The sequence below is a fragment of the Vicugna pacos genome, unplaced genomic scaffold (assembly GCF_048564905.1).
Source record: "Vicugna pacos unplaced genomic scaffold, VicPac4 scaffold_19, whole genome shotgun sequence".
NCBI lineage: Eukaryota > Metazoa > Chordata > Mammalia > Artiodactyla > Camelidae > Vicugna > Vicugna pacos.
Window position 1 is genome coordinate 12189992 of NW_027328740.1, and position 15938 is coordinate 12205929.

At 32.4% G+C, this 15938-nt stretch overlaps 1 protein-coding gene across 1 annotated transcript; it reads left to right on the forward strand.

Moving 5' to 3' along the window:
- Positions 1-1065: 1065 nt before the first annotated feature.
- Positions 1066-2948, forward strand: LOC140693499 (heat shock transcription factor, Y-linked-like). Its single transcript, XM_072957321.1, has 2 exons — positions 1066-1688; positions 2162-2948. Exons 1-2 carry the CDS (start codon positions 1164-1166, stop codon positions 2852-2854), a joined length of 1218 nt encoding a protein of 405 aa, XP_072813422.1. The 5' UTR covers positions 1066-1163; the 3' UTR covers positions 2855-2948.
- Positions 2949-15938: the final 12990 nt, after the last annotated feature.

The window sequence follows — 15938 nt, forward strand, 5'->3', positions numbered from 1 at the left end:
AATATAAGTTTTGGTAGAACTGGACTTACTACAGTTTACTGATACAGAGCATAGCTATTATTTGCAATTAGTGAACAAACACTTGCCTTAAAATGCCATATTATACTAACAATGCCAACTGTTTCAGGACTGGAAAACATATGGCTTCCTAAAATGCATTACCTTGTCTTTTCCACACTAACCCACATATAATGTTATTTTTTTGTTTTTTGATTGTTTGTTTGTTTGCCCCTTAATGGAGTCACTGCTTATAGAACCCAGGACCTTGTGCATAACTTTATTTATCAACATCATTTTGGAACACTTAACAGAAGCCACAAGAGTATGGATTAAAAGATGACAAGAAAAATTATTCCTTCTAGGGACTTAAAAACCTCTGATTGAAAGAATGGCAAAAATAAATATTTGTAAGTGTACAATCAGATTTTTCTCTTGTGTAATTGTAAAGTAGAATATTAAATTGCATTTGTTTTACTTATAGCACTGAAATAAAATTTAAAACAAAAATTCCCCCCTTTGGAATTTCTTAAATTTGATTGATTATTTTAAATTAATTTTAATTCATAAATATTTAACATTTATTTATAAACATAACAAATAAAGTGACATTTATTCTGCTGATGTTTTGAATATAGAGCTACTTATTGTAAAGTACACAGAGAAATAACTACTTCCGTTTACAAATCAAATTTTGATTCACTTTAATTACAAATGATAATGAAATTGTTATAACCATTCTGTAAAAATTTTACACAAATTTCACTTTAAATTCCAATATTTTAAAATCATTTTATTTATTTTGTGCATATTTATACTCTGTTCACCAATGTTGTATAAATTTGGATACAAAAGGAATGAGATTGATTTTGTCTCATACACCCCAAAGTTAAATTGTTTAAAAAGATATTCTCGGGAAAATATTTGCACATCACAGTATAAAAATAAATATCCTATATATTTCATTTTAACTGGATTAATGAGAAGGAAACACTGGCTGATTGTTACACTTGGGTTGCTAAGAGACCAGTCTTTTTGTGATGTCACAGCCACTCAGGTTGAGAACCATGTTGTTGGCCTATCAGTTTAAATGTGCAGGCCTGCTTAAGCAGCATTTGAAGCTGCAGTGCTCAAAATCATGCAGATTAGAAAAGTAGTTGTAGGAAATGTTATTTGAGATGTCACATATTTCTTCAGAAATTCAAGATGTGCCTCCTAAAGATGGACCAACTGATTCAGGAAACCCCGGTAGATCTCTATCGTGTGATCAAACATTCTCTGGGGACTTGGACTTGAGGTGTATGATTGAAGAAAATGCTTTTCAGACTTTGTCTGAAAAATCCTTGATAAAAAGACCATGTTACACACATTGTGTCTTGGAACCAGATGAAGATAATGATTTTCGTTCTCTGACATTTCCAAGAAAACTCTGGAAAATGGCTGGGAGTGACCAATTTAAATCCATCTGGTGGGATGATAATGGAACTTCCATAGTGATTGATGAAGATGTCTTTAAGAAGGAAGTTTTGGAAAGAAAGGCCCCTTTCAGAATATTTGAAACTGGAAGTATGAAAAGTTTAGTTAGACAGCTTAACCTTTATGGGTTTAGTAAAGTGCAGCAGAAATTTCAAAGATCTGCTTGTCTAGTTGACTTTCTGGCAGAAGAAAAAGAAGCCTCTGTTTTAAGCAAGGTATACACAAATTTTAGTTATGACTTGGTAACTTATGTATAAAATTTTATTTTGTACATCAATCTATGGTAATATAAATGTAAAGCTAGATTTTGAAAATAGTATAAAACTACAAATGCTAAAATTCTTTATTTTTTCTAAAAATGAGGACAGTGACTTAACTCTTCAAGACTATGAGAAAGTTTGCTAGCAGCTATGAATCTTATCAGAAATCTAAATGAAGGTATGAAAGCTGCTTTTCAAAAGTGGCATTCACCGTTACTGCAAACACTAAATTCTTTAATTTGATGACTATACTATTTACATGTGTATTTTCCAAATAAGGAACTTCAAAATATCGTCAGCAATGTTCATATTTTGATGATTTTATCTTTGCATACTAAACATGAAATCTGAGGTTTTAAACTTAAGGCTTATTGTAGTTATGTATTTTGGTTTAAATTATTACTAAAACCTTTCTCCTTTGGTTGTAGCTGCAGTTCTACCATAATCCAAATTTTAAACGAGGCTGTCCTCAGCTTTTAGTGAGAATAAAAAGAAGAGTTGGGATTAAAAATGCCTCTCTGGTGTCTTTATTGGCTCGAGATTTCAACAAGAAGCACTTTAAAGGAGGAGGTAATGTTGGTAAAAATAATTCTGATTTTGTGGCTGACACTAGTGGAGAAAGTGCATTTTTACCTTCTGCAGATTTAAATATGCCTCTAATAAGAAAGCCCTCTATTGGCCACATAATTTGTGATAAAACTACCCCGCTCAGAGGTGATTTTTCTCCTCCATCATCAACGTCAGTTAGACCACCAGAAAATATTGCAGTGGAACAACTAGCTATTTTAAATCAGTTGACCACTGTCCACGGGCACTCTCAAAGTAGCTACACTGAAGCAAATGGCCGTGTTGTGAACTTCATTACAACTACAAATTCTACTTCTCAATACAGCATCTTGTCCCCCTTACAGAGCAATTATTTTGGACTGATGGTGGAGCCTTCTTATTTTCCAAATAGATATCACAACATATCTGCCAATGAAGGTCGTTTTTGTAAACTTCAACCTGTGAGTAACCCACGGTTTCCATTGCCAGTGATAGCTGATACATCAGCTACTTCTATTTCAAGGCAAACTCATCAGACATCTTCAGTTTATGAACGTCATCCTAATTACAACTGAACTACCAGAGGACTACCAGGTTATGCATGATAACAAAGATTAAAATTGATGTTTGTAAATTTTGACAAATATCTGCAATTTTCTTATTTGAACAATAAACATAGAATTGTACTTTATTATCCTTATTTTTTTAAATAGAGATAAGAGTTAAAAGTGATACTAAGTTACCATTTAAAGAAAAAAGAGATATTTGTTTGATATGATCATTTGATGGAACAACATGAGTGTAAATTTAAATAATTTCTGTGAGGAAGAAGAGAAAATGGAAGAATTTGGAAAAAGACTAAAACATGGAGAGAGGGAAAAGTACTTAGTGGTTTCTGGTTCATCCTGAAAAGTATTCATTGTGTTAAGTTAGGATATGTTGGAACAGGATGAAAATGCAGGAACCGGCCCAAGGATCATGGTCTTTATTATGTCATCTCTGGTATCATAAAAGTCACATGATGTAGTCTCAGATGGTACATTCAGCATGTGGTAAAATTTAACAAGGAATTTTATCTATGGTCTTCCTTGTGCTGTTTTCTAAGCATTCCAAATGTTGCTTTATTTTTCTCCACTCAAGGGTCTTCACTATATTTTTAGAGTGAATATTTTAAGTTACTTTTATGTTCCAGCCAAACACAAGCTTACATCTTCAGGGTTGCACTTAATGCTTTTCCAAATCTAAGCCCACAAACTCAACATAGTTTAGCCATTTCATTATCGATCTGGCATCTGACTAATTTGGCATATCTTTATGTTTCACTGTTTCTGGAGATACATCCAGGCAAATGCTTGTCAACCATATTAAATCCAAACTCACAACTATTGCCCCAGCTTATCCTTGAACTTAGAATGTCCTCCTTTTACCTATTTAGATTTCCCCAGTCTCAGTACAGAAATCACCTCCTCCAGATATTTTCTGTCTATCCCCCTTTCCTTGTCTAACTTGGATACCAGCACAGTAAGCACAGCTCATGCCACAGGATGCATTTTAGTATTTAGTGAATGAAAAATACATGTTGACTTTAAGCAAAATCTACTTTCCTGAAACAACAAAACTTTCATGGTTTACAAACAGTTTCATTATGGTCTTTATTCTTCACCACAAACTAGCTCTTTTCGTAGCCCAAGGCTAGTCACTCAAGACTGTAATTGGAGATAGGTACAGGAGACAAAGTATTATTTTCTTCTTAATTCATGCCTCCAGAGACCTAAAGCATTCCATTCTCATTTGCTGGATTTTTTCCTGTCTCTTCATCACCCACCCACCCCAAAATAGCTGATTCTCTTCCCCATACCAATAACTATACTTATTTCTAATTAATTGACTTCTTAGAATCAGAGCTTTATCCACAATTGACAGTGCCATTGCAAACATTTAGTGTAGGTTTATTCACCCCACATAACTTGTGCCCTTCCTAACCTTCACACAGGAAGTATCTGCGAGGTACCTGCCCCTTGGTTGGGGTGGTCGTATTCAGTAACTAAATTGCAATCTGAACTGTGTGGACAAAAAAGAGGTGAGGGTGGTAGAATTAAATATTTGTCTAACTGCAATAATACCAAATTTCTGCAGATATTAGGAAATATATAATATTAATGGAAGACTTTGACTCTTTCCCATTAATTTAAAATAAATGGTGAAGCAATTTCAGAATGTGAAATGAGCTGAAATTCTTGAAAAATTGTAGGCAAGTTCAGGGAGCCTAAGGCTTCTGCTCACAATGATGCAGCCAGTGTCATCTGATAAGACTGGAAAGGCAAAATTGAGTCCAGAAAATGTGTCACCATTTGTGAAGAAAGCCTTTGATAATCTGGAGAATGGGCAAACGGGCCAGGGTAAGCTCTAGCAACTTCCCACCAATATGACTTTTACCAAGAGAAGGAAAGAGCCCACTTGCAGCAGAAGATCTATGTCTGGACAGCAGTGATTGTTCCTATAACAGAAACATCAACCTTTCAAGTTTGTCAGCTCAACTCTGATGGTGGCTATGTTGTAGCTTACATTATCATTCTGGGGTTCAGAAGGGCTGGTTCAGCAGCTAGTTTCCAGCTCCCTTATCAGACAGTGGGTCTTACCATAATCATCATAACAAGATTCTATAGTGATAAGTCAAAAGCTACACTTTAATTTCAAAATTAGAAATCCTAAAGAATTATATTGTTTGTTTCTCCATCTCTAGTTTACTACCTGGGAAAACTAGAATATTGGCAAATGAATAAAAGTTGCCTGGTGCTTTGAAAACTATTCTCTGAGCTTTGTCCACTGAATTATTCCCACTAAATACAACAAATCTGTCTTCCACTGCATGTGTGTGTGTGAAGATGCATTTTTAAGCAGTAACGAAATTTGTCTTAGTTGAGTCATCAGTGAATTATTATTCTGCATCTGGCAGAATCTCTGTGAATTAAGAGTTTCATTGAGCCACCAGATTTTCTTCCAATCAGGGAGAGGAATATTATATTTCTCCCAGTATGCTAACTGTTATCTTTTCATTGAATCCCGAGCTGATGCTAGGGCCAAGCCACTGAACCCTTGAATTGGACTGAGGCATATACAGTCTCCAATCCCCAGAGCCCAGCACAGGATTGTGTCTCCTTTTTAATTTAAGCTTATGTCCAAGTTTTTTTCTCTTTTAATTCTCATTGTTGACACAACGTATTTTGGCTTTGAACACCCATTGACTAATTTATAGAGACTGAACTGCTGATGTATTCCCGTTCAACTACAAATAGCAATAACCTTTATTTCGTTGGATTACCTGGAATACAGTGAGCATAGTCATTATATTGAAAGCAGTCCTCAGTCCTAATAATGCAGAAACTTTATAGTTCTTTGCCAGCACTTGAGCGAGGATAATTCCTGTGTATCTCAGGGATTATCCTCACATCCCGTAATGCAACCATGGGAAAACACCATATTGTTTTCCAAAATCAAGTCTTTGTCATTATTGCATTCCAATTGCAAAACAGTTAAGAACTGTAGGAGTTCTGAGGTTTTACCATTTTGAGATTTTTTGCAACCTAGCATGTTCCTTACTTACTGATGCTGTTGGGGAGATGAGACCTTTGGTCTGAGACAGTGAATATTATCACTCAAAGAAAAGCAGCCATGGTTACATTTTTTATCCATTCCCTAATCTCAGATCAATTCACAGAGTGAAATTTTGATGCCTACGAAATCAGTGGTCTGTTATCATGAAGAAAGTTTAAGGCATGGTAAAACACTAGTTATATTAGTATCTTTATGTATAATTTATTAGAATCACTTATATATTTGCATCTTTATCTAGGATAACTCTACCATGACTCACGATTACTTGCTTCAAAAACAGTAATGAGAAATGACATGGGAAACAATGATCATTGTCTTTCCATTTTTCCTTCTGCTTTTATTGAGATATAATTGACATAAGACATTGTGTAAGTTTAGGTGCAAAGGGTAGATATTTGAGTCACATGTATCATGAAGTAAATATAGCAATTTTACGGAGAATTCATTATCTCATTTAGATATAATATTAAAGAAATACAATTTGTTTTTAGTTGTGTTGAGAAATCTTAGCGTCTACTCTCTTAACAACATTCATATATAACATAAAGCAGTATTAATTGTATTAATCATGTTAAAATGTAGCATCCCTAGAACACGTTTTTTTAACGGCTGGAAGTTTGTATCTTTCGAGTGTATTAATCTAATTCTTCTTTCCCAACCCCTGCCTCTGTTAATTACAAATCTGTTTTTTTCTATAAGTATATTTGTTTGTTTTTGAAGTGTACTTTAATGTATAACACTGTGTTAGTTTCTCTTACATTACATAATGTTTGCAAATTTTAATACATTTCAAACTGATCACAAGAATAAATTTATTTATGATATGTTGCTATTTAAAGATATTTCATAGTTATTGACTATTCCCCATACAGTACATTTCTTGTTCCTGACTCATTTAAATTGCAACTGGAAAATATTCTCTCTTAATTTTTCTGAACTATTTCTTTTTCTTCACCACATTTCCCTCCTTCTTGTAAACAACCTGAATCTTTCTGTATCTATTACTCCTTTTCTGTTTTGTTATGTTAATTTGTTTTAAAATCAAAATATGAGAAAAATAATTTAGCATTTGTCATTATCTGTGTGACTAATTTCACTTAGCATATTACCCTCTTGGTCTACCCATTTTTTGCAAATGACAAGAACTTATACTTTTTAGAGCTGAGTAATAACCCATTGAAATTTTATGTGTGTGTGTGCATACATATATATATAGTGTGCATAATATATATATAGTGTGTATGCATATATATATTCAAATATAGATAAATCTTCAGTTAATAGATGGTTAGATATATATACTATAAACAGACATTTTCTTTGTCCATCATATATTGATGAGCAATAAATTTGCTTCTATATCCTGGCTATTGTAAATAATGCTGCAGTGAGTATATGGTTGAATTTATCTTTTCTGCTTAGTGTTTTTATTTTCTTGGAATAAGTATCCAGATATAGAAATGTTGGATCATATTTCATTTTTAATTTTTATATAAAACTCCATACTGTTTTCCACAGTGGCAGCACAAATTTACATTCATTCAATCAGCGCATCAGGGTTCTTTTTCTTACATCCACACCAACATTTATATTTGTAATATTTTTGATCATATTCATTCTGACAGGACTGACATAAAATCTAATTGTGTTTTGGACTTGCATTTTTCTGATGGTTAGTGATGTTGACCAATTTCATGTGCCTGTTGATTACCTTTCCACCACTGTATATTAATTTATTTGTAATGGGCTAAAGGAGCATAACTGTCTGATTTCATTTTTAGGCATTATGTTGTGTTCCATTATTCTGTTTGTTCTGTGCCACGACCATATTCATTACTGTAGCTTTGTATTATAGTTTAAAATCAGGCACAGTGACACTTTCTATTTGTTTTTGTCAAAGTTGTTTGTGTTTTTAGTTTGTTTGTTTTCTTTTCTTTTCTTTTCATTTTTAGTGATTTCAAGTCTTTTGTGTTTACATGAAAATTTAAGAATTATTTTTTGTAAGTCTCTGAAAATGCACTTTGTATTTTGATAGGCACTGAATTTAATTTGTGTATTTTCTTGGCTAGTACTGTCATTTAAACAATATTTTTTCCTAATATATGAACACAGTATATCCATTCATCTGTTTGCATTATCTTCAATTTCTTTTACAAATATTTATAGTTTTCTTATTACAGGATATTTAACTCCTTGAATGGATACATTTCTTGATTTTTTTTAATGCAACTGTAAGTGAGACAGTTACCTCACTTCCTCTATCTGTTAGTTTGTTGTTAGTGTAGAAATGCAAGATTTCTGTATGTTAATTTTACATTCTAAAATTTTACCAGATGCATTCATAAGCCCTAGTAGTCTTGTGGCATCTTCTTTATGATTTCTGTTTAACGTATTTCATCTGTAAACAGATAATTTTACTCCTTTTTTTGAAACAGCTATATTTTATTTACTTTTATTATGGATAGCTATGGCTAGAATTTCCAATACTATATTGAATAACAGTGGTAAGAGTGAGCATTCTTTTCTTCTTCCTTCTCTTACAGGAGATGCTTTCAGCTTTTAATCAGTGAGTGTCATGTTAGCTGAGTTCTTGTCATATATGACCTTAACTGTGTTGAGGTATGTTTCCTCATGCCCAATTTGAGGAGAAATTTAATCATAAATAGATAATGAATTTGTCAAAACATTTTATGACACTTTTGAGTTGACCATATAATTTTTATTTTTCAGTTTGTTAGTTTGGTGTATCATATTGATTAATTTCTGGGTATTGAATCAATTTTGCATCCCTTGCATAAAAGGGACTTAATCATACTGTATAATCCTTTTAATATTTTTTTTCTTTGCCAACAATTTATTGATGATTTTTGCATCTATGCTTATCAGTAGTATTTAACCTGTAATATTATGAGATATTTGTTCCTGTTTTAGTAGTAGTGTGATATAGAAATGTGGGGTAGGAAGCCTTCCTTCCTCTGCAAATTATTGGAATTCTCTGAGAAGAATAGGTGATAGCTCTTCTCTAAATGTTTGGCAGAATTCACCTGTGAAGCTGTCTAGGCCTGGAATTTTGTATCTTGGGAGATTTTGTTTAATTACTTATTCAGTTCCATTAGTGATAATCTGTTAATATTTTCTATTACTCATTCCATCCTGGAGATTAGGTCTTTCTAAGAAATTGTCCACTTCTTCTAGGGATATCATTTTTAATGGCATATAATTTGTTGTATAATTTTATGATGCTTTGTGTTATTTTTTATAAGCTGTAACTTCTCATTTATTTTGGATCTTTTTTATCTGTACTCACTTTTTTGCTCATGAGTCTCGTTAAAGTTTATCAGTTATAGTTATCTTTCAAAAGCCATTATGTAGTTTGACTAGATGTTTCTATTATTAATCTTTATTTTATTTATTTATGTTCTGACCTTTCAGTTGTCTTTCCACATACTATCAAGTTTGTTTATTATTTTTCTTCTTCGTTTGTATATAAGATTATGTTATAAAAGAGAGATGTTTCTTATTTGTATAAGTGGGATTATTTTGCTATAAGCATCCCTATTAATACTGCTTTTGCTATACCCCCATGGACTTTGTTTTTCTTATCATAATTCTTTATGTATTTTTACTTTGATTTATGCATCAATCCATTGGTTGTTTAATATTCTATGATTTATCCACCACACTTTAAAATTTTTCTCAGGCTTTTCCTTTTAGAAAATTTCTACTCTCACATAATCAATGTGTTTCTTCACAAAACAAGGAGAAATATAATAAAATTTATACAAAATTGTGAAAGACCCAAATTTTCTAAAATTATCTTCAGTAAATGAACAAAGCTGTGGGTATTATCCTCCCTGACTTAAGAATATACTTCAAAGTTAGAGTAACCAAAACATGAAAATATATCACTAAAAGATTCACATAGATTAATGGAACAAAATAAAAAGTCCTAAAATAAACCCACACTCATATGGTCAGTTAGTCTACAATGAAGGAGGCAAGAGTATACAATGGAAAAAGGCAGTCTCTTCAAAAAGTAGTTCTGGGAACACTGGACAGTACAAGTAAAATGAAGATGTAAGAGCACTTCCTTCCATATTATACATAATAAGATAAAAATGGATTAATTTCCTACATGTAAAACCTGAAACTATACAATTTCTGTCCAACAGGAGCAGAACCGCCTTTGAGATAAATCATATCAATATTTACTTTTGATCTATCTCCTTAGTGAAAAAAATAAGGAAAACAAACAATAACAGTTTTTAATTTTACTGAGGAAATAATAGATGTATTATGTGATACAGGGATTCCACTTCTTATATAAGTGTGAAGTGTAAAATCTTTTGCATAGCAAAGGAAACGTTCAGCAAGAATTATGACAACACACAGATAGAAGGAAGAGTTTCAGACAATGAAACCAACAAGATATTAATCTACATAATATATATATAGCATATTAGACTCAATAGTTAAAAAACAAAGACCCAAACTTAAAAACAGTAGAAAGATCTTCATTGAAACTTTTCAAAAACAGACATGTAAATGATTTTCTTGCACGTAAGAAGAAACATAACTTTGCTATTTATTAGGAAATCATAAATCAAAACCAGAATGAAATATAAACTCACAGCAACCAAAATGGCTATTTAAAAAAGTCTACAAATGACAAAAATTAATAAGAATGTCGATAAAAGGGAACCAAGGTACACTGTTTGTGGAAATATAAATTGATGCATCCACTATTATAATAGTGTGGTCAGTGCTCAGAAAACTATAAATACAAGCAGTATATGTTTAGCAATTCCAGTTATTGTTATAAATCTCAAAAAAAAAGAAAATATTCACATTAAAGGATATATTACCCCAAATGTTTTAAACATTAACATTTATAATAGCCAAGGATAGATGCACAATTCAACTGCCCATCAACAGATGTTTGGCTGAAGTAGATGTGAGATATAGATAAAAGAATAAATACTTAGTCATTGTCATATTAAAAAATAAACTTCTGCTATTTGGAACAATGTGACTGGACCCAGAGAGTGCTGCACACAAGAAAATAAATCATACAGAGGAAAACACTCTATGTTGTTACTTAAATGAGGAAAATAAAGATATAAGAGAAATAATCATAAAAAAAAAACAGAATCACATATATATCTGTACTGTACCAAGTAGTGTTTTCCTGTGTGGACAGGGAAGAAGGATGGAGAAGGTAGAAATGTGAAAGCTACTAGTAATAAATTAGAGAACCAACAGTGCTATATTTACAGTGTAGAGAAATATTTTAATAATTTAATTGATTTTAAAGAGATTATAAGGATATATTATAGTAAAATATGCATGTAGGTGGGAAAAACATTGAAAAAAAGAACCCAGGAAAATCGAAATATTTTGTAGTACTATGATTTTAGGGGAGATGATTTGTTCACTTTCTTTACAGTTTTCACAATGTCCTATGTAGAATTTAAGCTTTTAATTGAAAAAGTATATACCTTTAAAAGTGACATAAGTTTAAACTATTTTTGTCTCTCCCCTTATATCTACAGTCAGTAAAACGTTCACATCTCAACAAAAATAACTACAACACAAAACAATACTTCAGAACTCAAGTGAACAGGTGAAGTTTGGTGGAATAAAACACGCAAAGGTGGCAGAAGTGAGGGAAGAGCAGATTTGGTGTCTGCAACCAAGGCCTCCTGAATAGGCTATCTGAGTCCACAAGTTCAGAGAACCCAGTAGAAACAGGGTCTCAGTGGTTCACACAGTTTCAGCCCCCAATGCACTAATACTCATGGTCACATGTAACTAGGAGTGAGCAACAATAGAGACAGAAATTCCATCCTTCAGACACTCAGAAATTCATGACAATGTCCCTACTCCCCTTTCACAGTGGTGGAGACAAGATACCTTGCAACACTGGACATTACAAAGGCCCTTGCCTTATTCCAAATACCCACCTGTCTTTACACCTTTCCCCAATGTGTACACTGAGTCTCAAGGGATATCATATCCCTTGAGATATGTTGTCACTGTCCCAGTGACAACAGTGGCATTAATTACCAGAGAAGTCTAAGAAGTGACAGTGAAAGCACATCTGTTATCCAGACAGTAGCGACTGGAAAGTGCCATTTTGAAATATTATCAGAGGTAGATCAGAAAAGTAAAACCAAAAATTGTGCAATATTGCAAACTACCAGAAAACAAAACAAGGACTCCAACTCCCAATCTGTTATTAAGTGTCATCAGAGAAATCATTTACAAGACCATGACCAATCACAGTTACATTATAGGGCATGCACACAAACAGATACACAGACACATACACCCACACAGACACAGACACATGCACATGCACCTGCGCACAGACACACACACACAATGTGAACCATGCAGCAAACAAACTTAAGTCATGGTATATTGCCATATAACTAATAGAGAATCCAAATAGGTGTCATTCAGAAACTCAATACAAAAAACAATACTAAGAATGTAGTTTAGTGAGCTCAAGAATAAATTAAATGATGATAAGAAATACATTACCAAAGAGAATGAAACTATAAAATAGCCAAACATTGTTTGAGGGCCAGGAGAACATAATTAATGAGGTGAAGAATGCAACAGAAAGCATTGGAAGTAGACTGTCTTTGTGGAAGAGAGATTAGCAATCTCACCAATACAAAACTAGAAATGATATGAGAGTGCAGAGATACAAGATATTAAAAAGTGAGGATATTCAAAAGTAGCCATCAGACTTCCTCAGGAAGTGCACATTAGAGTGGAATCCTGGAGGGAGAAGAAAATTAGAAGGCAGCTCATGGTGTATATAAAGAAGTAATAGTTGATAACTTCCTGAACCTGTGTAAGGAACTGATATTCAAGTCCGTGAGACAACAAAACATGAATAACATTAAGACAAAGGGACCTCCTTCAAGATAAATCATATGCAAAATGGCAAGTCAATGACAGAGAAAATATTGTAAAGGCAGCCAAAAAAAGTTATGAAAATCTACAAAGTATCCCCCATTAAGCTATGAGAAGATTTCTGAGCAGAACACATAGGCCAAGGGTAAATAAAATTACATTTTCAAACAACTGAAATAAGAACTAACTCACCCAATAATACTTAAACAGTTATCACTTATTTATAAAGTGAAAATAAAGAATTTACCAGACAAACATAACCTGAATGTGATAAAAAAACAAAACCGATACACCTAAAAAGAGGTGTAGAATAGAAATCTTCAAAGAAATACAAAATGGCAAATATATGCAAAACATTGCCCAAAAATCTAAGGAGATACCCCGAGAAATTTCAACAGTTTCTTTGGGTGTGTTTTTAAATGCTACTATACTATTTGGTTTAAAGGGGGAAAAATACGAAATCAGGGACAATAAATATAGATACCTCAAACTGGTAAAGTGTTTACAACAGTAAAAGAAATAATTTGAGTCAGTAACCATCAAAGGTAAAGAATAAAAATAAAACAATAATAAAGGAAGCTGCTATCAGCGGAAAAAGGACTAAATTATACCTGAGATGTTTTATTTTTATTTGAAGTAGAGTAGATTTACTATATTGTGTAGTTTCAGATGTACAGCATAGTTATTATAACCACTTTGTAGACTATAAAGCATTATGAATTATTACAATGATTGTAACACACAATTATTTTAAGCTATTGTGTATAATTCCATGATCTATACAGACTATCAATGTTGCTAATCTCCTTTATGTATACTATTTTCTATCTGTCAATGTTCTACCATTAAAATCTCTTTCCCTTCTCTTTGGTAAACATAAACATTTTCCCATATCTTTGAGTCTCTTAAGTCTTGTCTATCTAAACCCTTTACAACTCCATCATGTCAATATCTATCTATCTATCTATCTATCTATCTATCTATCTACCTATCTATCTATCTATGTAGCAATCTATCAAGTATTATCCTCCTATCTATCTATTTACCTGTCACCTATCAATAGATAGCTATAGATAGATGTATATAGATATTTGTTATAATTTAGATTCCACATATAAATTATATTATATACTTTTGTCTTTGTCTAAGTTACTTTACTAAGCACAATATTTAGTAGGTCCATTCATGACGCTGAAATAGCAATGTGTTATACTTTTTTATGGCTGAGTAATATTCCATTGTATATTTATAGAAACATCATATATTCTTAAGTCCATAGTCTAATCTGGACACTTGGATTGCTTCCCTGATTTGCATATTATAAACAGTGCTGTTGTAAACATTGTTTCTTCTCAATTTAGGTTTTTTCCCCAGATTTCTTTTAGGAGAGTTATTACTGGGTCTTATGATAGTTAACTTTTTAGTTTTTAAACAAATTTGATTACTGTTTTCCATACAAGTTCCAACAATTTACATTCCTACCAAGAGAATACAAGAGATTTGTTACCTCCACATCGTTTCCAACATTTTCTTTTTGTAGACTTTTTGATAATAGCCATTTGACAAGTTTTAAGTGATACCTCATTGTGGTTTTGATTTGCAATTATCTAATAATTAGTAATGTTGGGCAATTTTATCACTTGCCTGTTACTCATCTGTAAGTTTCCATTTGAAAAATATTAACTCAGGTATTCTTCTCTTGTTTTTGATTGTTTTTTGTTTTTTACCTTACGTTGTGTAAACTAAATCCATGTTACATCTATTAACCTACATCTATTAACCCCTGGTCACTTGCATTGTTTGCAAATATGTTCTCCAATTACACAGGCAGTGTTTTTATTTCACTTATAGTGTCCTAAGCTGTGCAGAAATTTTCAAGTTTGTTTAGGTCCCACTTGCTGATTTATGCTTTTGTTTCTTTTGCCTTAGGAGACTGAAATAAGAAAATATTCCTTTGATATATATCCAATAGAGTATCACCAATATTCCCTTCTAGCTGTTTTATAGTATCAGGTCTTACATTTAGGTCCTTAATATACTTGGAGTTTATTTATGTATATGATGTCAAAGAATGCTCTCATTTCACTGTTTTAAATGTAGATGTCCAGCTTCCAAAACACCATCCATTGACGAGACTGTCTTTTATCCATTGTGTACTCTTGCCTCTTTTATCATAGATTCATTTCTCAGAGGTGTGTGGAATTTTTCTAGGCTCTCTATCTGTTTTTATTGATTATATCTCGGCCAATGCCATGTTGTTTTTATTACTTTAGATTTGTAGTATAGTAAGGTATCTGGGAGGGTTATAGCTCCAGATTTGTTGTTTTTTCTCAAAGTCATTTTGACAATTTTTATGGTTTCATATAAACTTAGAGTTATTTATTTTCTTGTTCTGTGGAGAATACTACAGCTTCGTAACAGGAATTGCAATAAATCTGTAGGTTTCTTTGTGTATTACGGCCATGTTGACAATATTAACTCTTTCAATCCAAGACCACATCTTTCCATTTCTTTGAATCATTTTTAATTTCTTTGTCAATGTTTTATTATTTTCAGTGTTTATATCTTTCATATATGTGGTTACATTTATTCCAAGATATTCGGGTTTATGGGGTTTTAAATATTATTGCTTTCATCATCCATTTTATGGTATCTCATGATTAACGTGTAGAAGTGCAAGAGACTTCTTTACATTAATCTTGTTCCCTGCTCCCTTGATGAAATTATTTATTGTTCATAATAGTCAATGTGGAGCCCTTAGGACTCTTTATGTAGATTGTTATGCCATCAGAACTGGTGTGAATTTTGACTCTTCCTTTCCATTTGGCATTTCTTTTATTTCTTTTTCTTTTCCTTTTCCTTTCTTCTATTACTATTAAACACAAGTGCTGAGAGTAGGAATCCTTTTCTTGTACCCGAATTTAACCAGAAGGCTTTCAGCCTTTCCACTGTGTATTATAAATTGTTATAAATGGCCTTTAGTATGTTGAGAGATGTTCCCATTGTACTCACTTTCATGAGAGTTATGATGATGAATGTATGTTGAATTTTGTCAAATGCTTTTTTTGTGTATTGACATTGTCTTGTGAATTTTGTCCTTCCTTTATTAGATATGTG

What these genes read in the sequence shown, in the direction of transcription:
- LOC140693499 (XM_072957321.1), top strand. Translation starts at nt 1,164, where the DNA reads ATGTTATTTGAGATGTCACATATTTCTTCAGAAATTCAAGATGTGCCT. An exon ending in AAGCCTCTGTTTTAAGCAAG is followed by an intron (nt 1,689 to 2,161) that starts GTATACACAAAT and finishes CTTTGGTTGTAG; the next exon opens with CTGCAGTTCTACCATAATCC.